General features: G+C 60.6%; 3 protein-coding genes across 7 annotated transcripts in view; 1 reads left to right on the top strand and 2 right to left on the bottom strand.

Moving 5' to 3' along the window:
- The first annotated feature begins 10 nt into the window (after nucleotides 1-10).
- Nucleotides 11-14,027, top strand: HIC1 (HIC ZBTB transcriptional repressor 1). 3 transcript variants are annotated; one of them, XM_027517056.1, is made up of 3 exons: nucleotides 11-333; nucleotides 9,032-9,539; nucleotides 11,012-14,027. In XM_027517056.1, exons 2-3 carry the CDS (start codon nucleotides 9,098-9,100, stop codon nucleotides 13,174-13,176), a joined length of 2,607 nt encoding a protein of 868 aa, XP_027372857.1. In that variant the 5' UTR covers nucleotides 11-333; nucleotides 9,032-9,097; the 3' UTR covers nucleotides 13,177-14,027. The 3 variants fall into 3 exon arrangements, with proteins under 3 accessions (XP_027372857.1, XP_027372859.1, XP_027372860.1); XM_027517058.1 differs by lacking the exon at nucleotides 11-333 and adding an exon at nucleotides 8,088-8,832; XM_027517059.1 differs by lacking the exons at nucleotides 11-333; nucleotides 9,032-9,539 and adding an exon at nucleotides 10,405-10,670.
- Nucleotides 4,151-6,195, bottom strand: LOC113877192. The gene has a single exon (XM_027517073.1). It carries the CDS (start codon nucleotides 6,134-6,136, stop codon nucleotides 5,495-5,497), a length of 642 nt encoding a protein of 213 aa, XP_027372874.1. The 5' UTR covers nucleotides 6,137-6,195; the 3' UTR covers nucleotides 4,151-5,494.
- A 144-nt stretch (nucleotides 14,028-14,171) lies between the features above and the next one.
- SMG6 (SMG6, nonsense mediated mRNA decay factor) overlaps nucleotides 14,172-20,769 on the bottom strand; it is a 200,745-nt gene continuing 194,147 nt past the window's right edge. For all 3 annotated transcript variants that reach the window (XM_027517050.1, XM_027517051.1, XM_027517052.1), the window contains 3 exons: nucleotides 19,374-19,585; nucleotides 19,046-19,127; nucleotides 14,172-15,877 (listed from right to left, as the gene is read on the bottom strand). In XM_027517050.1, coding sequence (XP_027372851.1) covers nucleotides 15,747-15,877; nucleotides 19,046-19,127; nucleotides 19,374-19,585 — 425 coding nt within the window. In that variant the 3' untranslated portion in view covers nucleotides 14,172-15,746. The remainder of the gene's footprint in view (nucleotides 15,878-19,045; nucleotides 19,128-19,373; nucleotides 19,586-20,769) is intronic.

The raw sequence follows: 20,769 nt of genomic DNA on the forward strand, positions 1-20,769 counted from the left end.
GTTTGCAGTTGCGAACCCCTAGGACAAACTCATGCATATGTGCACATGGACACATTTTTGATGGAAGTCTTAAGTCCCAAGCTGAAGGAAAGGACTCCTCCCTGGAGGAGGGAAGAAGTTACATCTGAGAAGTTTAGGGAAGAGACCAGTTGGCAAAGCTCTGCCTGGGCCATACTGAGTTTTAGCTCCTTTGATCCTGATCCGTAAGAGTTGTGTGTGGGCCTGTCAGAACCAGGTTCATGTATTTGTTTTCTCCGCCGTAGCTGTCAGCTTCTCTAAACCGTGAGTGAAGGATGGGATGGTGCTAGACCTAGATGGAAACAGAGCACAGAGGTAACCTTTTTCCAAACTTAACCCTGTTTGCAGAGTTGGAGATGGATGCTACTCTGTAGCGGTCACAGCCAAGGCCTAAGCAGCCCATCTGGTCTGAAAATGCTGTTATCGTGAAAGTGGCTCAGTTGTGTCCGACTCTTTGTGACCCCATGGACTGTCCATGGAATTCTCTAGGCCAGAATACTGGAGTGGGTAGCCTTTCCCTTCTCCAGGGGATCTTCCCGACCCAGGAATCGAACTGGGGTCTCCTGCATTGAAGGCGGATTCTTTACCAACTCAGCTATCTATTCTTAGGCACTCTAAAGACTGCTCGCTTTAGCTATTCCCTCCACTTCCAGTGCCTTCTTCCCCAGGCTGCCCTTCCTCTGCAGATTCACCAGTTTGTTTCTTTTCTGGAAGATTGCAACATACCCTATCTGGCCCGTAAGCATGGCTGCCCCAAGTAATTAGTAATTGAGCAGGAATTGGGGTTAGGGAATTGCAGCACAAATGCCGTAGCCCATCCTGAGGCAGCCAGACTAAGAGCCTTAAATCATCTGAAATCCTGAGTTCTTCACTATGGATAGCAGCTTTCTGAGACTTACAAGGGCTCCCCAGGTGCACTAGTGGTAAAGAACCTGCCTGCCAATGCAGGAGATGGTAAAAGATGCTGGCTCGATCCCTGTGTCAGGAAGATTCCCCTGAAGGAGAGCATGGCAACCCACTCCAGTATCCTTGCTTGGAGAATCCCATGGACAGAGGAGCCTGGTGGGCTACAGTCCCTAGGGTTGCAGAGAGTCAGACACGACTGAAGCGACTTGGTAGGCACCATGCAATATTAAAAAAAAAAAAAAAAAAAGCTAGATTTAAATGCCTAGGCAGAAAGTGGGGGTGGGAAGAAAATTCTGTGCTACAGGCTGCTACTGCCTTGCTCTTGGTGTTTTAAAGGGACCCCTTCCTTGGCAAAAGGAAGAGACTGAAATGCTCTGAATTACTCCTACAGACCTATGGGATTTGGCCCATAGAATTTTAGGGGGAAAATTGGGTTTGTGATAGTTAAAATTTTAGGAATGGCACACAAAAATTCGGATTCCTTTCTTCTCTGGAAATAAGCAGTTCGTAATGAAAAGCAGTGAGTAAGTTTGCAGTTAAGGGCTCACAAGCCCTCCTGGCAATCACAGGCAAGGCTTCAAGAGGTGAACATGATGCCTTGCATACCCCAGTTGCTGCTACTTGGAATTATTGGGAGGAGTAAATGAGAGAGGGAAAGACATTTGGGGAGTGAATATTAAGGCAGTGTTTAAAGTTGGAAGGGTGAAATTGAAGACCAGAGTAGGATCTGGTGAAGCAGAAGTGAAAAAGGTGGAAATTCCCCTGAGGATCAAAATGTATGATGGGCTTCCCTGGTGGCTCAGATAGTAAAGAATCCACTTGCAGGGTGGGACACGTGGGTTCAACCCTTGGATTGGGAAGATTCCCTGGAGGAGGGCATGGCAACCCACTCAAGTATTCTTGCCTGGAGAATCCCCATGGGCAGAGGAGCTTGGTGGGCTACAGTCCATGGGGTCGCAAAGAGTCAGAAAATTAAGCACAGCATAGAAGGAAACACGATACGATCTACGTGTTCCCAACAAGTGTGATACGTCATTTCCCACCGTGCCCTCCAGGAACAATGGGGAATATTAGGGGGTTATTCCCCTCCACACAGATTCTATGGACCATTTGCGTCAGGATCATGTTAAACCTTGGGTTCCTGGGACCAACTCCAGACCTACTGAGCTAATCACTAGGACCCAGGAATCTGCATTTTGACACCATCCTGGTCACTGTCATGCAATGAAATGCTGGAAAACCACTGTCTCTATAGAGTGTAAGTCTCTGGTGATTGAGTGAGTGAGTGAAGTCGCTCAGTTGTGTCAGACTCTGCGACCCCGTGGACTGTAGCCCCAAGGCTCCTCCGTCCATGGGATTCTCCAGGAAAGAATACTGGAGTGGGTTGCCATTTCCTTCTCCCGAGGATCTTCCCGACCCAGGGATCGAACCCAGGTCTCCCGCGTTGCAGGCAGACGCTTTAACCTCTGAGCCACCAGGGAAGCCCAAGTCTCTGGTAAATATGTGTAATTTGAAAAAAATAAAAATAAAAACATTGGTTCTCAGGCACTCTACTAGGAAGAGGGAAACAAGCTCTCTGGCTAAGAAACATGGATCTAACATTTTCAACTCAGGATAATGAGGTCCAGAAGACAGGAAGAGGAATATCATCTATTGAGTTCTAACTATGCAAGGCCTTGTGCTAAGCAGAAGCTTTAGTTACCTAGTTTAATTTCACAGCTTCATAAGGTAGATGCTAACCTAGTTTTACAACTGAGACAAGAGGCACTGAGAGGCTAACTTCCCCAGAGTTGGATTCAGATCCAAGAACTGCCGTTCTTGACCTTGACTAGTCATTTTCTTCTCTGCTGCGGCACAGAAGATGAGCAGAGAGGCCACTACTCACCACTGGACAGCATGTCCTGCAAGGGCCTCACCTTCCTACTCCATAAAGTAGGTTGTGGGTGTGGTGCCCTGAATGATTTTCAAAATACTCAAGTCCTAACTACAGTCAGTCCTCTGGTTTTTCCCCCTCTTCTGACCACTTGCAGATGGGTTCAAACTGCAAAAGACTTCATCTCTTCTTTCCAAATCATCCCTGCCATTTATCTTTTCTACCTGTCACTCCACCTTAGTTCCTAAAGCTCTTGGGAGAGAGAGTCCCTAAGCAGAGAACCCTCAACAGCTTCAGTCCTAGAGCTTCTGCTCAGAGAAATGTGTCCCCCCACTCCCCTGTTCATTCTCAGTGCCCAGAGCTGAGGTCTCCCCAGCACCACCACCTCCTTACAAGGACATAGTAGCCTGCTGCTGCTGCTGCTAAGTTGCTTCAGTCGTGTCCGACTCTGTGTGACCCCATAGACAGAAGCCCACCAGGCTCCCCTGTCCCTGGGATTCTCCAGGCAAGAACACTGGAGTGGGTTGCCATTTCCTTCTCCAATGCAGAAAAGTGAAAAGTGAAAGTGAAGTCACTCAGTCATGTCTGACTCTTAGTGACCCCATGGACTGCAGCCTACCAGGCTCCTCCATCCATGGGATTTTCCAGGCAAGAGTGCTGGAGTGGGGTGCCATCGCCTTCTCCACATAGTAGCCTAAGAGAATATTTAAGATCAAAATAGCGTTCTGCAGTTTTCAAAGGTTGTTACTTACATGATCTAATTTGGTCCTCACAACAGGCCTGCCCAAAAAAATTTTACAGAAGGCTTGGAAACAACATGGCCCCTTAACAGCCAGTTGGTGACGCAGGTGGGGCCTCCTGCCTCCCTGTGTGCTCTTGGCAGGTGCACACAGTCTGCCCACCGATGTGCACTGGATGCCAGAATCAGGTGCCTTTTCATCTAAGCCCTCAGTGTCCTTGGGTGGGAGACAGGCAGTGTGGGTATTGATTAGCTGTGAAACCAGCACCAACTGTGTTGGAAACAGTTTAGAAAAGGGGAAATGGAGAGGTCAAGAAAAATTGCATCAGTGGTGGCAGGGCTGGGTTGCATTAATCATTCCCAACACTGTCCCTTGGTGGTCCTGCACCCAGTATCCAACAGTCAGCCCTGAAGTGGGTGATGGTGGTGGCGGCGGCAAGTGACAGGCAGAATGTTTTTGAAGAGGTCATTGCTTACACTTCACTAGCCCAAGAGGACTTGAGCTCCTCTGGTATTTACTCCCCCTCTTTATGGCTAATCTGAGACAGTCTAAAATTGGAATCCAGCACCTAGAGATAGAGTGAGGTGAGGATGCAGGTATGTTCACACAGCCGTTTAGGGACGGGTTAACTTTACAAGCTTTACGCTTCCTGAGGGTCGGGGATCCTTCTTATCCTTCAAGATTCGGAGCGAAAGAGAGAGGGAGGGAAGGCTGTGACTCCATCAGGCAATGGGTTCAAGGTTTACCCTTTGCCCTCTGCCTACTCAGCTAGGCGTTCCTGGAAGAATGAGGTCGTGGCGCATTTAGAAAACCTTTCCTCCGACAACCCCCTTCGGTTCCCAGGATGCAAATATTTTTCCAGGTGCCTGCGGCCTCCCTCCCTCCCTCCAAGGAGGTAAAAATGAACCCAAATCCCAGAACTCCCCATTCTCTCACGGTCCCTTGGCTGCAGTACCTCGGCTAGGAGGACAGGATGGTCACTGAAGGGGACAGTCAGACATACTCCGTAGAGCATACTCCGCTTCCTTCTCTGCCTCGTTGGATGCCCGGCTCCGGAGTAGCCCGCCTCCCTGTGCGGCACCTCCCGCCACCCCCGCAGACACATGGGCTCTCGACACGCCGCCTCCGCTTCCTCCTGATCTGAGTCTCCCCCATCCCGCCGGGCGGTGCGCTGCGTGGCGCGGCGCGTGGGCGTGCTGCGGGGCGACCATGGCTGTAGACTGTTACCTCCGGTTCCCACAGTAACAATCGAAAGCCACGGTTGCCCTGGAGACGCGGGGGCGGGGCGCGCGCTGCTGACGGCACCACGGCAGCTCGGGTTGGGCTGACGTCAGGACCGCGGGGTGGGGGGACAGTGGGGGACGGCGGCGGTGCGGGCGGGGGGCGGCGCTCGCTGCAGGGACGGGGCTCTGGGCTCTTGGCTCTGCGAAGTGCGTGTGGGCCGGCAGCCCCTCAGTAGCCCCTGGGGACTGGGGACGGGACGGCCCAATGGCGGTGCCCGCGCTGGATCAGCACCGCGGACAGCGGCGGCGCGGGCAGCGATCGCGGGGCTGAGGGATCTTCGGGGACCGAGGGGCCGGGGGCGCGGCAGGTGGCCGGGTCCGCGGTCCTGAGGCGGGGCCAGGCGTCGGTGGCCGTGACTGGAGACTGTTACTGAGGGCGGCCCGGGCAGTAAGCAGTCTAGAGCCAAGGTGCCGGCGCGCTGCCCGGGCAGGGTGGCTCCGTCGCCCACAGCTGGGGGCGCTGCTGCTCTTTCTGCCCCGCGTCTCCAACCCTTCTCGGCCCCGGCGCTTGCGGACAGGCACGCGGCCCTTGACGTCAAAACCCTATGACGTCAAAGATGTCCCTGCGGAGAGGCACTTCCGGCTGCGGGGAGGGGGGAGGGGCCGGTGATGGGGGCGGGGCGGGGCAGTCAGGCCGAGGCCCCGCCCCCGCTTGGTCCTGAGAGGACAGCTCCTCATGCAGAGGCGGGAAGTTGGGGGCGCGGAGGGACCAGCTCGACGGGACGGGGAGGGGGCGCCCCGGCTGAATGAGGGGAGGGATCCTGAGGAAGGTGCGGCAGGGGGGCGGGTAGGTGGGCGTCTGTCTCTCGCCGGCGCCCCAGCTCAGCAGACCGGGGGCAGCGAGGCTGAGTCACCGCTCTGCGGGGAGGAGAGGAAGGGGCGCGTCTCCTGGGGCGCCAGCACCTTCGTCCCACTTTCTTGGGAGGATGGCGCAGGAGCCCCAGGAAAAGCCGCAGGGACTCTGGTCGGTCCTCTGATCGATGCTCCTCCGAAGTGGTTGCGTATCCATCCGGGCGCAGGCAGGTGCTGCTCGGGGTTCTGCGTACGCCTCTGGCTCCAGCTCCAGCAGCTGCGAGGGGACCCTCGTCCCCTCCACCCTGTCCCCAACCCCACCCCTTTGGGGCCCCTCTAACCTGCCTCCTGTCGGTCTCCTCCTTGCCTTCCAGTCCATGTCCGTGCATCGTCCATCTGTCGCCCATTGGTCGGTCGGTCCCGCTTACCTGTCGGTTGTGTTGCGCCCGCGCCCGCTCGCCTCCCGCAGCCCGGCTGGCGCGGCGGCTTTTATAGGCACGCGTAGTACTCGTGCGGCGGCTCATTCATGCGGCCGCGGCTCCTACACACTGACGCGTTGCCGACGTCAGCAGGGAATTTAGGAAACGGGAAGAGGGGCTATTTATAGTGGCGAGGCGGGGGGGTGGGGCGGGGTGATGGGGACTGAGGCGATGGGGAGCTGGGAAGGGGAGGAGGGCGCACGGAAGCAGGAACGGGGAGGAGAGCTCGCGCCCCCCGTACGGGTCTACAAGGGGTTAACTTTCCGGAACTGCGGGCTGGGGGCCAGCGAGAGGACAGTGCAGGGAGTGTGGCCAGGCCCATTATAAATGTATTCACTCTGGGACATCTAGGGGCTCAACCCCAGCCCACCCCCCGGCTTTCCAGGGTCCTCACCCAGTAGCCCTTACTCCCACTCCTCAGTTCCTGGACCCGACGGCTCTGTAACATCACTGGATGCCCCGCGGTGGCGGCGTTATACCCCTCAAGGCTATTGTGGTGTCGTCACCCTTGCGCGAGGGTGGGGGGAGGATGCGGAGAAAAAGCTGGACCCCCGGAGGGGCCTCTGACATCACCTAAAACTGTGGTGTCAGGGACATGAGGGGAGGAGGGGGGGAGTCCAGGAGGTTGTAGGAGGAGGCTGGGCGTGGAAGAAAACGCTCAATGGGAATCCAGGAGCTGGAGACCCGAGGGAAGGGAGAAAAGTTGAGGAGAGTGGCTTGGACTCCCCAGAAATGAGCAAGAGGGTGCTCTATGGGGGAGGTGGGGGAAAGGTGGCAGGAGAAGGGAAAGGAAGCCTCAGTAAGTGGAAGGGAGGAAGACCAGACTACAGTTTCAGAGCCTGACTCCCAGCAAGCCTCATTTAGGACCCATCTGTGGAAGGAGGGATTTTGACAGCTCAGCAGAGAAGAGTCTTGGGGGAGGGTAGCTGGGCTGACACCCCTTCCTGGAGGAGTAAGAGTTCCTGTAGGTCAGAATTGGTAAGAAGAGTCCATGCTATATTAGGTGAAGTTCTCCTGGATAGGAGTAGGGAAATGAATGAATGAATGGTCCTGGCCAAGCCTAGCTCAATCAATTGAGGAAAATTCTAAACGAGGGAGGGGAGTGTGTTCAGAGAGAGGAGATGGGCTAGGGTGGAGAGGGGGCAATGCCAGGCCAGGCCAGATGGAACTAGGGAGGGAGGGAAAGGTCAAAGATTAAAGGCAGCTAGGCGGGGGCAGGTATGTCAGACCCTTCCATACAGACATAAGGACAGTGTGAGGGTAGGGACTGGGGGAGCAGGAATCTGGGGAGATTGTTAAAGAAAAAAACTGGCACAGGGGCCCTGGGGTGGGCCTACAGTGGACAGACGCCACTGCACAGAGACCGGGCTGATTGGATCCTTGTGGGGCTAGGATCTGGCCTCATCATGGGGAGAAAAGATTACAGCAGAAATGGGGTCAAAGAGGTCCTGCATGCCCTTTGCCATCTGGCCACCTCGAGTTCTCCGTTTTTGGCCTCCAGCCTTTGTCCTACTAGTTCTCTTCCCCAGGAATGTCTTCCTGCCTGGGGGAGAACTCCTATTCATCCATCAAAGCCCAGATCTGAGAGCTGCCTCCCTGCCCAGTACTCTATACACTTTTCCACCTCAGTGTGGCAGCACATCCCTCCGCCAAGATGTCAATGGATGTCCACCTCCCCTGGAGGCTCTCGGCTCCGGAGCCCACCATTTTCATTCTTGGAACCTCACTATTTCCCTAGTGAGCACCCTAGGACAGGGGTTAGGGAGACGGGAAAGAGGACTGTGATCAGATGTACCCAGAGCACAGAGTGGAAACAGGGTAAAGACTCGGGACGCAATGGGTGTCAGAAGAACCCGTGGGGACCAGGAGCCGCCTTCTGACTGTTGAGGGAAGGGAGCCTCTGGGGGGCGCCCGAGACCTTGGTGTCTGGGACCGCGGGTGGCCGCGCCGGCGGCCCCTCAATGAATGACTCAGCCACTACCTCTGGCGGGGGCATGGGGGCGGAGGATGGCGCGGAGCCGGGGGAGATTGGTGAACGCGGCCCCCACGGCCCAGCGGCCCTGCGCGGTTGCTAAGCTTTCCAAGGCCTCGGAGAGACGCGATCTGGGCGAACCTCATCGGTTACTATGGTAACTCTGCGCCCCAGCCTCTCGCGCTCGGCGGCTGAGGGAAGCGCAGCCAATCAGAAGCTGCAGGCGTTCTTGGGGACCCACTCCTACCCTCCACGTGTGGGCGGGGGTCAGGAGGTGCGGGGAAGAGGCGGAGCGTGGGCTGCCGAGGCCCACTCAGCCGCACAGGCGCTGGCTGCCGGCCTGATGTGCTGGGGCGGCGCGGGGACACTTCCGGAGTTAGCTGTGCAAGCGCCCGCGCTCCAGCGCCGGGTCCCCCCCCTCCTAGAGGGGGCGTCATCTGCAAGAATTGGACCTTCACGTGGGGGTGCAGGACCTTGTGGGGATCCCGGGCTGCAGGCCCTCCTGTGACTTTTCTCTCGACGAGGTCGCTCAAGCTGGTCGTCCCTCAACACAGCTCACACGGGAAATCTGGGGGCTTGGGTCGCTTCTGTGGGACCCCCAAGAGGTGCTGTCCAGCCATTTCCAGTCACCTTTCCTGGGGTCCCTGTAGAGATCTGCGAGTTCAGGGTGAGGTTTTGGGTACCACCTCTGCCCGGGTCATGGAGGGCTCTATATGGCAGTACCCTGAATATGACAGAAAGCCGGTTCTTGGACTCCGGAAGGGGACAGGTGTGTGTCTGCGAACATGAGCGCTCACGGGTGTCAATGCCTGGAGAGGGTCTGGGTGCAAATGGGTCTATTCTGTGCATACCTATCCCACGTGGCTGAGTGAGGTTGGGTGTATTGGGGGGCCGGTGTACAAATGGACAGTGCCATCCAGCGATATCTAATGAGAGCCCCTTAAGAGCTTGTCTATCTTCTTCCTTAGGATTTCCGAAGCCTCCTCCCTTCCACTGCCCCTTCCTTGAAGACCGGACTTTTCTGAATTGGAGCAATGTCAGAATTTAGAAATATGTACACAGGAACATTCAGCTCAAAACCCCAATTTCTGTGGGGCTCGCAGGTCCGGGGCTGGGGACTCCAGGTGGGCACATCTGGAAGGCTGAATCTGAGAACAGGCCCCCCTCCTGGGTCCAGTTCGTCATCTGCGAGCCTCCATCCCAGGTGCGCAGGAAGGAGGCCGTGGCTGTGCCGCGCAAAGTACCGCACGGCCGCGAGGTGGCGCCATAGCTGCAGCAGCGCCCGCCGGCCCGGGCCGCTCCAGATAAGAGTGTGCGGAAAGCGCGGCGGGGCTGAGACGCGACCAGGACGCGGGGAGGACGGACCAGCAGGACAGACCGACCGGGGGCCCGGCGGGCGGAGGGCAGCGCAGCGCAGCCACGTCCCCCCCTGGATCCGCCGGCAGCCGGGCCCGGGGCTTCCGACATGCCCCCCAGGTGGGTCCTAGGGCTGGGGACCGGGGAGGGACAGGGGACCCGAACAGTCCGGTCCTCGCGCTCTGGCCGCCTGGGGCGCATCCTCCGGCGCGGGAGCCCCCAACGCGGCTGGCGTTCAGGGCTCCGGGTGTCACCCCTAGAGGACTCAGGACCGCCGGGCCGCTGCTCTGCGCCGGGTTCACGGCGGGGTCAGCGGCCCGGGGCCGGCTCTGCCCGCACATGGGCTGGAGAGGCGAGGGGAAGGGAAGGGAAGGGGAGCTGGCGGGCGGGGCTGGCAGGGGCGCTGCCCTGGCACAGCGCGGCGCCTGGCAGCGGGGCGGGTGGGGCGCCGACTAGGAGCTGCCACCGCCGCGGGGAGGGAAGCCCGGCCGGGCTGTGGCCGCAGGTAACGGGCCGCGCGCGAGGCCCTGGGGACCAGGCAGCGAATGGGGTCGGGCGGGCGAGCGGACGGCCGGGGAGCTCAGGGTTCAGTTCAGGCCCAGCGGCCGCTTGGCAGCCGAAATTGGGGGCCGAGAGGAAAAGCTGGGAGCCGAGGGACTGGGGCTGGCGCGCTCCTCCCGGCCTGTCTGAAGTTGGGAAACTTTTCCCCAAGTTTGGGGCGGCGGAGTTCCCGTGGAGAAGGGGCCGAGGGGAGCCGGGGAGGGAGGCGCCGGGCCCGCGAATGCAGAGCGGAGGCCGAGGCCGGGGCCGGGACGCGGGTGGGGCGCAGGCCAGGGTCAGGGCCGCAGCCGGCTGTGCGCCGTGCCCGCCCGGGGCGCTGCCCCCTCCCTCCCCTGGGAGCTGCGTGGCTCCCCCCTCCCCCCCACCTGCTTCCTGCCTCAGCCTCCTGCCCCGATATAACGCCCTCCCCGCGCCGGGCCGGCCTTCGTGCTCTGCCCGCCACGGCAGCCGCTGCCTCCGCTTCCCGCGCCACGGCCGCCGCCCGGGGCCCCAGCCGAGGGTCTGACAGCCCCCGGCCAGGGTGGCGCCACGGCGGGCACCGCGTTGCCCTCCTCCGGACCTCTTCCCCCAACTGGGGCAACTTCTCTGGAGGCGGGAGGCGCTTTTTCACTCGGCTCCCTTGTATCCCACTTGGGCAAACTTCTCAGCCCTGAATGACTTTTCCTGAAGCGGACATTTTCCTCAAATCGGGTAACTGTTTCCACAAGGGTCGCTTCGCCGGAACAGTTTTCTCCTCGGAAGCCCCCAGAACCCAGGCAGAGTGCCCGGCTGCATCCGGGCCTGGGGGTGCCGGCCAGCCTGGCCTCCTCTGCGCCGGCCGGTCTCGGCTCCTTCCTTTGGTCCAGGCCGGCCGGCCCAGGCGCCCACTCTTGGAGGCCGCGGATTCTCCGCCCGTGTCCAGGCCGCCGTGCTCCATGCCCCTGCCCCTGCCCAGCTGAGGGGAAGGGGAAGTGCAGGGGAGAAGCGCCGGGCTGGGTGCAGGCAGCCAGGGCTCGGTGCGGCTCTGACCCAGCCGGTGTGTGTCCCCGCAGGAGAGTGTGCTGGGCAGACGATGCTGGACACGATGGAGGCGCCCGGCCACTCCAGGCAGCTGCTGCTGCAGCTCAACAACCAGCGCACCAAGGGCTTCTTGTGCGACGTGATCATCGTGGTGCAGAACGCCCTCTTCCGCGCGCACAAGAACGTGCTGGCGGCCAGCAGCGCCTACCTCAAGTCCCTGGTGGTGCACGACAACCTGCTCAACCTGGACCATGACATGGTGAGCCCGGCCGTGTTCCGCCTGGTGCTGGACTTCATCTACACCGGCCGCCTGGCGGATGGCGCGGAGGCTGCGGCGGCGGCTGCCGTGGCCCCGGGGGCCGAGCCGAGCCTGGGCGCCGTGCTGGCCGCCGCCAGCTACCTGCAGATCCCCGACCTCGTGGCGCTGTGCAAGAAACGCCTCAAGCGCCACGGCAAGTACTGCCACCTGCGGGGCGGCGGCGGCGGCGGCGGCGGCTACGCACCCTACGGGAGGCCGGGCCGGGGCCTGCGGGCCGCCACGCCCGTCATCCAGGCCTGCTACTCCTCCCCGGCCGGGCCTCCGCCGCCGCCCACCGCCGAGCCGCCGTCGGGCCCCGAGGCCGCTGTGAACACGCACTGCGCCGAGCTGTACGCCTCGGGCCCCGGCCCGGCCACCGCGCTCTGCGCCCCGGAGCGCCGCTGCTCCCCGCTCTGCGGCCTGGACCTGTCAAAGAAAAGCCCGCCGGGCTCCGCGCCTCCCGAGCGACCGCCGGGGGAGCGAGAGCTGCCCCCACGCCCAGACAGCCCTCCCAGCGCCGGCCCCGCCGCCTACAAGGAGCCACCACTCACCCTGCCACCGCTGCCGCCGCTGCCCTTCCAGAAGCTGGAGGAGGCCGGACCGCCTCCGGATCCGTTCCGAGGTGGCGGCGGCAGCCCGGGATCCGAGCCCCCCGGCCGCCCCGACGGGCCCAGCCTCCTCTACCGCTGGATGAAGCACGAGCCAGGCCTGGGCAGCTACGGCGACGAGCTGGGCCGCGAGCGCGGCTCCCCCAGCGAACGCTGCGAGGAGCGCGGCGGAGACCCCTCGGCCTCGCCCGGGGGGCCTCCGCTCGGCCTGGCGCCGCCGCCGCGCTACGCGGGCAGCTTGGACGGGCCTGGCGCCGGCGGCGACGGCGACGACTACAAGAGCAGCAGTGAGGAGACGGGCAGCAGTGAGGACCCCAGCCCTCCCGGCGGCCACCTCGAGGGCTACCCGTGCCCGCACCTGGCCTACGGAGAGCCCGAGAGCTTCGGCGACAACCTGTACGTTTGCATCCCGTGCGGAAAGGGCTTCCCCAGCTCGGAGCAGCTGAACGCGCACGTGGAGGCGCACGTGGAGGAGGAGGAGGCGCTGTACGGCCGGGCCGAGGCAGCGGAGGTGGCCGCGGGGGCCGCCGGCCTCGGGCCCCCTTTTGGAGGCGGTGGGGACAAGGTGGCCGGGGCCCCGGGGGGCCTGGGCGAGCTGCTGCGGCCGTACCGCTGCGCGTCGTGCGACAAGAGCTACAAGGACCCGGCCACGCTGCGGCAGCACGAGAAGACCCACTGGCTGACGCGGCCCTACCCCTGCACCATCTGCGGGAAGAAGTTCACGCAGCGCGGGACCATGACGCGCCACATGCGCAGCCACCTGGGCCTCAAGCCCTTCGCGTGCGACGCGTGCGGCATGCGCTTCACGCGCCAGTACCGCCTCACCGAGCACATGCGCATCCACTCGGGCGAGAAGCCCTATGAGTGCCAGGTGTGCGGCGGCAAGTTCGCCCAGCAGCGCAACCTCATCAGTCACATGAAGATGCACGCTGTGGGCGGCGCGGCCGGCGCGGCCGGGGCGCTGGCGGGGCTGGGGGGGCTCCCCGGCGTCCCGGGCCCCGACGGCAAGGGCAAGCTCGATTTCCCCGAGGGCGTCTTTGCAGTGGCGCGCCTCACGGCCGAACAGCTCAGCCTGAAGCAGCAGGACAAGGCGGCTGCGGCCGAGCTGCTGGCTCAGACCACGCACTTCCTGCACGACCCCAAGGTGGCGCTCGAGAGCCTCTACCCGCTGGCCAAGTTCACCGCGGAGCTGGGCCTCAGCCCCGACAAGGCGGCCGAGGTGCTGAGCCAGGGCGCGCACCTGGCCGCCGGCCCCGACGGCCGAACCATCGACCGTTTCTCTCCCACCTAGTGCGCCTCTGCCCTCCGTGTGGCCCCGGCCCGCGCCCCCAGGCGGCGGCGGCGGCCACCAGCAGGCGGGTGCCCCCCCACCTCCCCGCGCCCGGACGACAGTAGCAGCCTCGGCAGCGTCGCCGCAGGGGCGGCGGCCTCACCTGGCCTCACTGCTTTGTGCCTTAGCCCGGGGGTGGGGGTGGGGGTGGGGGAGGAAACCCCGGGACGGGGGTGGGTTGGGGGAAGGGAGATTTATATTTTTGATATCAGCTTTGACCAAAGGAGACCCCGGGCCCTTCTCCGCCTCTTCCTGTGGTTCGTTGGCCCCCACCTCCCGGCTCCGTGCTGCTCTTGGGGGGGAGGGGTGCCACTGTTGGGGCGCTCCCAGCCCTACCTCCGGCCCTTGCGACCACACCCATTCTCACTGTGAATCTCCCCGCTGGGGTCGGAGCGTCGGGCAGAGCTGGGGAGCGGGGAGGGGACTGAGCCGGCCGGAGGGCCCCCCCGCCCCAGCCCCCGCCCGCCCCGGGACGGATAATGTGAAGTTCCTCATTTTGCACAAGTGGCACTAGCCCCAGGGCTAACCTTTCCCGCCCTCTGGAGTCAGAGGGCTGAGATGGCCCTGGCCTACCCGGTCTCCCACTCCCGCGGTGGTCCCCCCTCCCTTCCCTGGGGCCCCGGACCATATTTATTGCATGCGCCCTGGGCGGCCCCCCACCCTGAGCCCAGGCTGGGCTGGGCTGGAACGTGGTCTCTTTAGCTCCCTCCTCGTTTGTATATTTCCTACCTTGTACACAGGCTCTTCCAGAGCCGCTTCCATTTTCTATACTCGAACCAAACAGCAATAAAGCAGTAACCAAGGACCCTGGACCCAGCGGCTCTCTTTGCCCTGCAGGAGGAGCTGGGTGGGGCACACGGGGGTGGGTGCTGGGGCCAGAAGCAGCACCCTCATACAGGTGCAGTGGCTTGGACCTTCCCTCCCCAGCCCCATAGACAGGTCAGCAACAGCTCCAGTATGTTTTATAACTAAAAATTTATTCAGGAAAAAAACCAGGGCTGCAAATGGAACAGAAAGGAGGGATGGGGGTCTCCCACCCATGTCATTAACCTTCATCCTGGAGAAGGGATCTCAAAGGAGAGGCCAGGGACCCTATATCCCAAAGCCCAGTCTTTTGAGCCCTGTACCCTCAAATCACTGGCTGTGGCTCTCCTGCTCCCCATCTTTCTGGCATAGTCTTGGGCTTTGGGGAGGGCACTGCCTTGTTCCCACCGTCTGGGCAGGCTGTGTAGTCAGTCAGGGGCCTCTGGGGGACTTCCCCACTGGTCCCATTAAAACTGACTCCTGGCTTCGTCTCCAAACCCTGTCTTCCCCTAAGTCTTCCTCCAGCCCTGTCCCTGGCTTGGGAGAACACAGTCCCGGTAGGCAAGCCTCTGGAGGGAGACTGAACACAGGTGCCAGCTAGAAGCAACAAGAACTCCAAGCATAGCCAGAGGGCCCCTGCACCTTCCAGGGCAGAGCTAGAAATGGGGTGCAAACCCCAGGTCAAGCAATGCTCCTCGTGGGCACTGGCCTGCCCTACCCTCAGACTAGTCTGAGCATTTCTCAGAGCACAGGGGCCTGGGAAAGGAGCTCAGGGTCAGGAAAGCTACATTAGGTTCCTGCCACAGGTACCACAGAAGAAAGAGTCAGAGAAGCTCCACAGCAAGGGACTGAGGGGCCAGGAAGGTGAGAAGGAAGGACTAGAAAGGGGGGGAGAAGGGGGATGGTTCAGGAGGGAGAGAGGGAGGGGGAGTTGGCAAGAAATTTCGTGAAGCAGGAAGAGAGCAAAAGGAAAGCCATTGAGGAGAGAGGGAGCAGGCAAAGGCAACCCAGGGGGCATGGGCCTGAGAGAGCAGAGGGGCCTTCCCTACAGACCCATGACCAACTGAGGGGAGAGCAGGTGGCCAAGCACAGGGGACCCAGGCGGCAGGGCAGGGAGAAGAGCAGCGGGGCGGCGGGAGAAGAGCTGAGGGCCTAGGGCTGCAGTTCAGCACATGGTTGGTGCTCAGAACCCAAATGGAGTCCCTGGGGGCATCCAGGCATCAGGGAGACAGACCTCCTGGGTACTCTCCTCATGGCATGACCAAGGCCTCTTGGACACTTTCGGGTCAGGGCTTCTGAAGACTGAGGGGACCCATGGTTTCACCTGCATCTGATGGAAATGCTAACCCTGCCCTGCGCCATCTCCAGCTGAGAAAGTGGCTGCATCTCCGGGCTAAGAGGCCTTCTGCCGGCCCTTGATCTGGACAGGGGGAGGGAGAAAGGCTGGGCATGGGGCGGCCCATCTGGTTCGCCCGCCTGCCGTCGCTGCAGCCAGCCACCTCCCTGCTAAATCCTGGCAGCCGAGGAGGGTCCCAGCACTTCCGCCCACCCTTAGGAGGGGCTCTGTGAGGAGCAGCTCCCCCACAGCACGGCCACGGCGTGGGTTGGAAGAGGATGGTTTATTGTCTGGGTGGATTGGTGGCTCAGGCGCGTGGGCGTCTTCTGTGCTACACCGGGCGCCTGGCGGCCTTCTCAGGAGCGCTTCCGTGGGGGGCGGCTGCGCCCCCTCAGCCCACCTGGGCCCACGTGAGGAAGGCCGGGATGTCCCGCACAGGCACGTTCCTGGTCAGCGCCTTCACACGCAGGTTCCGGTCATCTGTCAACAGCACCACCTCCCTCAGCAGCCGGATGGGCTCCTCTGTGGGCACGAGAGAGCACAGGGACTCAGAGGGCAGGACGCGGAGGCCCTGGCTGCCTCCCCTCTTCTGGAGGGGAAAGCGGTCCGGGGGGCTCAAGGCCAACCATTTCTTGGCCCTCCCACAGGGCCTTTCCCTCACACAAACCAGGAGCAGAGGGCGCCCCTCCCCTGCAGGCTGAGGGAGGGCCGTCATGGGCCGGGGCTGGCCTTCTGTTATGCACCCCTGCCCCCCGCACAGGACTGGGCTGCCTCGTGCCCTGCGAGCCCCCCAGCCCGCCAGTCTCTGCAGACCCCTCTTCTCAGGACTCTGAGCTGAGGCAGGAGAAGCAGCCTCCTGTCCCTTCTGACTGCAGGGCTAGTTCTGGGCTCATAAGACTCTCTTCTGCATTATCTTGCCTGCCCGAAGGCCAGCAGCCTGATGCTTTAAGTATTCAGAAGTAGGAAGTGCAAGATGGAACATGAAATGTACCCAGGGCTCCCAGGATGTGAGGAGGGGTGCTAGCTCTGAGGAGAGGAGGGCAAGGGTCCCCTGACAGAGGCCAGCCAAGGTGGCCCTGAGGCTAGAGCCCAAAGATTCCCACCAGTAAATAAAAGTAATCCTTGTCTGTAGTATAAACCTTTTAAGCACAGAACAAGGAAGGTCAAGTTGATTGTCCTCCCCGTGAGCTTCCTTATGTCTCTGTCTTGTCCCAGGGTAAGCTGTGTATGTTTCCAGGTTTCTTTATGCCCATTTACAAGTATAGATACTTGTCACATAAGCTTTTTCTCTTGTAATGTTTCAGTCATACTAGCCATACTTACTTCACTGAAATTCTAAAGATCTTTCTATGTCAGCACAAACAAAGCGCCTTCATTCTTTTTAGATGACTTTTTTAAGCAGGATGTCTTTCTCCCCAATTCCTTAACTTTTTAATACTAATGTATGGGGGAGAATTTAAACTGGGGCCAAGGACTCTCACAAGTGACACCCCCAACCCCGCTAAGGCCCCCTGAGTGGCAGGTCCACTCCTCATCCCCAGGCAGGCAGGCAGTGAGGCCCAGGAAATGTCCCCCAGGGATTCCTGACCACGGGGGCCTGGCGGGGCTGGGGGACTGCAAATAGCCATGTCGGACCTGAGCAGTTTCAGGCTTGCCAGCTCCAGGCAGGGAGGCTGCGAGCTGGCTGTCAGCCTTGGGAGGAGTCTGGGGGAAGAGGGAGGAGAGGCTCGCAGGGTTGATGGTGGTGAGAGAAGGGGAGCAGCGGAAGGAGGCTGTGGTGGGAGGTGAACAGCCGTGGCGGACTGAGAGGGTGAGGAAGGCGGCCGTGGGGAGAGGAGATGCTCTGAGACGCCCAGCGGCTCAGGGGGGTGTGGGTGGGGCGGGGTGACGGGCAGTGCCCTGTGGGGCTCGCAGCGGGCGGCCCGGGTCTGTCCACCGCCCCACTGCTCCCGCGCTGGGACTCAGACCAGGCGAGTCCCAGGCCTCCCAGCGGCCAACCGAGGCCCGGCGTTGCTGGCAGGGGTCTGCAGGGGTTTCTGTGGATACTTTGAGACATTTTGAACAATAAACATCCTCTGTTTTGACACTGGTAACTTCACTTTGTTAGAAACCAGAGACTGTCATCCTGTCAGGCCCCATCCGCCATAATCCACATGATTTTAAAATTCAACATCGTTTACACATAAACATTTGGTGATGGTTTCTCTGTGAATCTGACAAGTTAATCTGCTAAGAATTCACACTGACAAATGGGGTTTGATTACACCAGCCGTTGCTGATGTAATTCTGATAGGGGCGGTCCCCAGGATGCCAATGGGTTCCTGTAGGCTGTTGGGGGTGAAGTGGGGGGTGGGGAGACTAGGGCCAAAGCCAAAATGTGTCTCTGCTGAGAAAGAAACAGCTCTGAGGCTGGGTGGGGCCACAGCGGTATCTGAACCGTACTTCCCAACAAGGCCTTCTGCAGTCCGGCTGACCTTGCCCTCAGAAGGTGCCCCTCCAGGAAGCTGCCTGGGAGCAGAGCCCCACCCCTCTGCTGGGCTCAGCTGGGCTCCTCTTTGGCACTGGGATGCTCTGGATCCGCCCCTTAGGGACGGTGCAGGCCCATCACGTAGCAAGGCCCCTCTGAGGAACAGCAGCTGTGGGCGCATCACCCGCCTCAGGTACAGGGCCGTGGGTGGCGTGGGTGGCGCTGAAGCGGCGGGAGGAGGCTGGAGGGAAGGCAGTCCTGGGCCCGCCGGGCCCGCCGGGCAGCAGGATGGGGAAGCGAGCAGAGATGGGCTGGGCGACCTCAACGCAGAGAAGAGGACAAGAAGGCTGCACACATGCAGACAGAAACCAAGAGGTGGGAATTATCAGCTGTGCAGATGACGCTGAGCTAGGAGAGCCTAGGAATTCCTTCCAGAAGAAGAAATGTCTGGAGTCCTGGGAGCCAGGAGCAGAACACCTGAGCCTCACTGACTCTCAGAGGCCAGCTCAGGCAAGAGACGGTTCTGGGATGAGGGTAAGGTGCTCAAGCACCCTGAAGAGAGTCTCTGACTCCCCGACGGGCTTCTGCTCACCAAAAGGGTTTTGAAAACCAGGCTGAGGGCTCCGTCTGCAAGGTCTCACCTGCCTCCAAAGTGCTCTGTCACACAGCCAGAGAGACAGGATGAAAAGGACGACTACTAGCTGGGGAAGTACTTCCAGCCCGGCCTGATACAGGGTAAACGTTCACAGATGAATTGAGAGGGTGAGCACGACCAAGGACAGGGAGGTGGGGCCCTAGGGACCGCTGGGGACTGTCCTCAGAGCGGCAGAGGACTGGGCTCAGGAGACCATGGCCGGAATAAGCTACAGTGAATCATAAAGACATTCTTGCTGTCAGAGAACTCACTGAGGACCCAAGAAAGGAAATGGATGCTTGCAGAGCAGGAAAGTTCACTGCCTGAAGCCCAGCTTCCTGGGAGAGGCCCGTCCTTAGCTGGCTGAGGGTCCACCTGAGGCTGGGGGAGTTGGGGAGGGGTCTGACTTCCAGCATGGGGTGGTGTGTGTGTGTGTAGGGGGGAACTGGGCTGGCCTCAGGCTTGTATCAGGCCTCATTCCTGATTTTTACACTTCCCAGGCCAGAGTCAGGGAAGGGACCTAGGTCTGAGGCAGGTAGGACAAGGTAGGGAGGGAAGGGAAGGTCCCCAGGCGGAGGGAGAGCGCTACCTTTGTTGGTGGGCATGAAGTCCTTTGCCTTGTCTTTACAGTAGTGGAGGCAGCAGGAAAGGATCAGGTCATCATTGTTACCCTGGAGGAAGACAGGGTGAGTGTCACTGGGGTCACATCTCAGTGTCCCGCCCATCCACGCCCTGGCCCTGCTTGCCCAGGTCCCACTGTGCTGAGAGTTACCCAGGGGACAAGGAACCCCCTCCTGGGCCTCGATGGCAGCTGCCCCCTGGGGGCAGGAGGCCCAGGCTGGGGGGCCTGCCTCGAGCCCCTCCCTCCCCTGTTCTGAAGGCTGGCTCGAGTGCTCCCGTTTTGCCCTGGGTCTCACCAGCTGGCCAGTGATGTCCTCGCTGCGGAAGGCGATGGATTCGAGTTCATTGCCACGGCTGGTCAGGGCCCGCAGGCAAGAGTCCCGACTCTCGAATCGCCGCTCGAGAAACTCAATGGACTTTCGGGCCTTTTCCTGCACCACGCGGGCATAGCCCCCGGCCCGGTGGTCTGTCTCCTGCCCCTTGGCCAGGCCATCCAGCTCATTGATCACTGAGGAGACACAGTCCCACAAGGAATCAGCCTCAGCAATCACGTCTGTCTTGTCTGTCTGCACCCGAGGCCTTGCTTTCTCAGGCAGCTCCTACCCGACCCTGGAGGCCACGTGGCCCCACAAGAGTCTTCCCATGAAACCGGGGGCCCTTGGAGGGCAAGAAGTGCCTTCGATGTTCCAAGTGTTCTCTCCTTTTCCTGCCTCTTCCCCTGGGCCCCACCCTTCTCCTGGGAGGAACTGACAGGATTTTCTGGAGCTGCTGTATTCAGAGGAAGAAACCTGGCCCCTCCATCGCATTCCTCAGTTATAGAATCAAATCGAGAGGGTCTCTCAGGAGAGGCAGGGGTATTCAGCAGCTAGAGGGAGAGGGGCACCCTCCCTCATCCGCCCGGGCCCCCAGCTGTTCTATGCCTGCCCCTGGCAGAGCGCGGGGAGGTCACGGGGTGGGAAGTGGGGTCATGGCCTCACATGCAGGAACCCTGCTGGTCCCCTGAACCATCCCCTTGGCACTTCTACCTCCTCTGATACTGCACGTGTGTGTGTGTGTGTTTGTGTGTGTGTGTGTCTGCCTGCCTATGTGTCTGGGACACGGCTTCATTTTCTGGTGAAGATTCTTTCCAAAATTCCAGCCAAGAGCCTGAGGTCAAGTGGGAAATATGCACTCCTTGGGGGCTCCGGGAGAGTTTGGGGTCTGAGGCCTCTCCTCAGCACAGTGATTCATGGCTCGGGGAGTCGGTGTGAGCACGCTGTTCCATGGTGAGCCTGGCACTCACTGTCTGGGTATTCAGAGACACTTTCTGGAAAGGGCCCATGTAGGAACACGAACACACACACACACACACACCCATGCCTTCAGCAACCTGAAGCTGCAGCGTCCACACAACGTATGGCTGAGGCTGCGGAGTAGTGGTGGCTGAGTGTATGGTACACCAAACAGAACATCAAACGTGAAAAACTAGTATTCTATCCCAAAATCTTCTTTCCTGCTTCCAAACTAAACAGGCTTCAAAGGGGAAGCTTGTTTGTGCTTCTGCACCAGGCGGGGCTTCTCGACGCTGGGGTCAGGCCTAAGGAGCATGGAGCAGGTTAAAGAGCACAAGAGACAAGCGGGGAGGCTGTCGGCTTAACTCTCTGTGCTCTGGGCACAGGGCAGGGGCCCACCCTCCCGTGAGAGAGCTGGCAT

Source organism: Bos indicus x Bos taurus, chromosome 19, assembly GCF_003369695.1.
Source record: "Bos indicus x Bos taurus breed Angus x Brahman F1 hybrid chromosome 19, Bos_hybrid_MaternalHap_v2.0, whole genome shotgun sequence".
In the NCBI taxonomy this organism is placed as follows: domain Eukaryota; kingdom Metazoa; phylum Chordata; class Mammalia; order Artiodactyla; family Bovidae; genus Bos; species Bos indicus x Bos taurus.

What these genes read in the sequence shown, in the direction of transcription:
- HIC1 (XM_027517056.1), top strand. Translation starts at nt 9,098, where the DNA reads ATGTCAGAATTTAGAAATATGTACACAGGAACATTCAGCTCAAAACCC. An exon ending in GCTTCCGACATGCCCCCCAG is followed by an intron (nt 9,540 to 11,011) that starts GTGGGTCCTAGG and finishes GTGTCCCCGCAG; the next exon opens with GAGAGTGTGCTGGGCAGACG.
- LOC113877192 (XM_027517073.1), bottom strand. Translation starts at nt 6,136, where the DNA reads ATGAGCCGCCGCACGAGTACTACGCGTGCCTATAAAAGCCGCCGCGCC.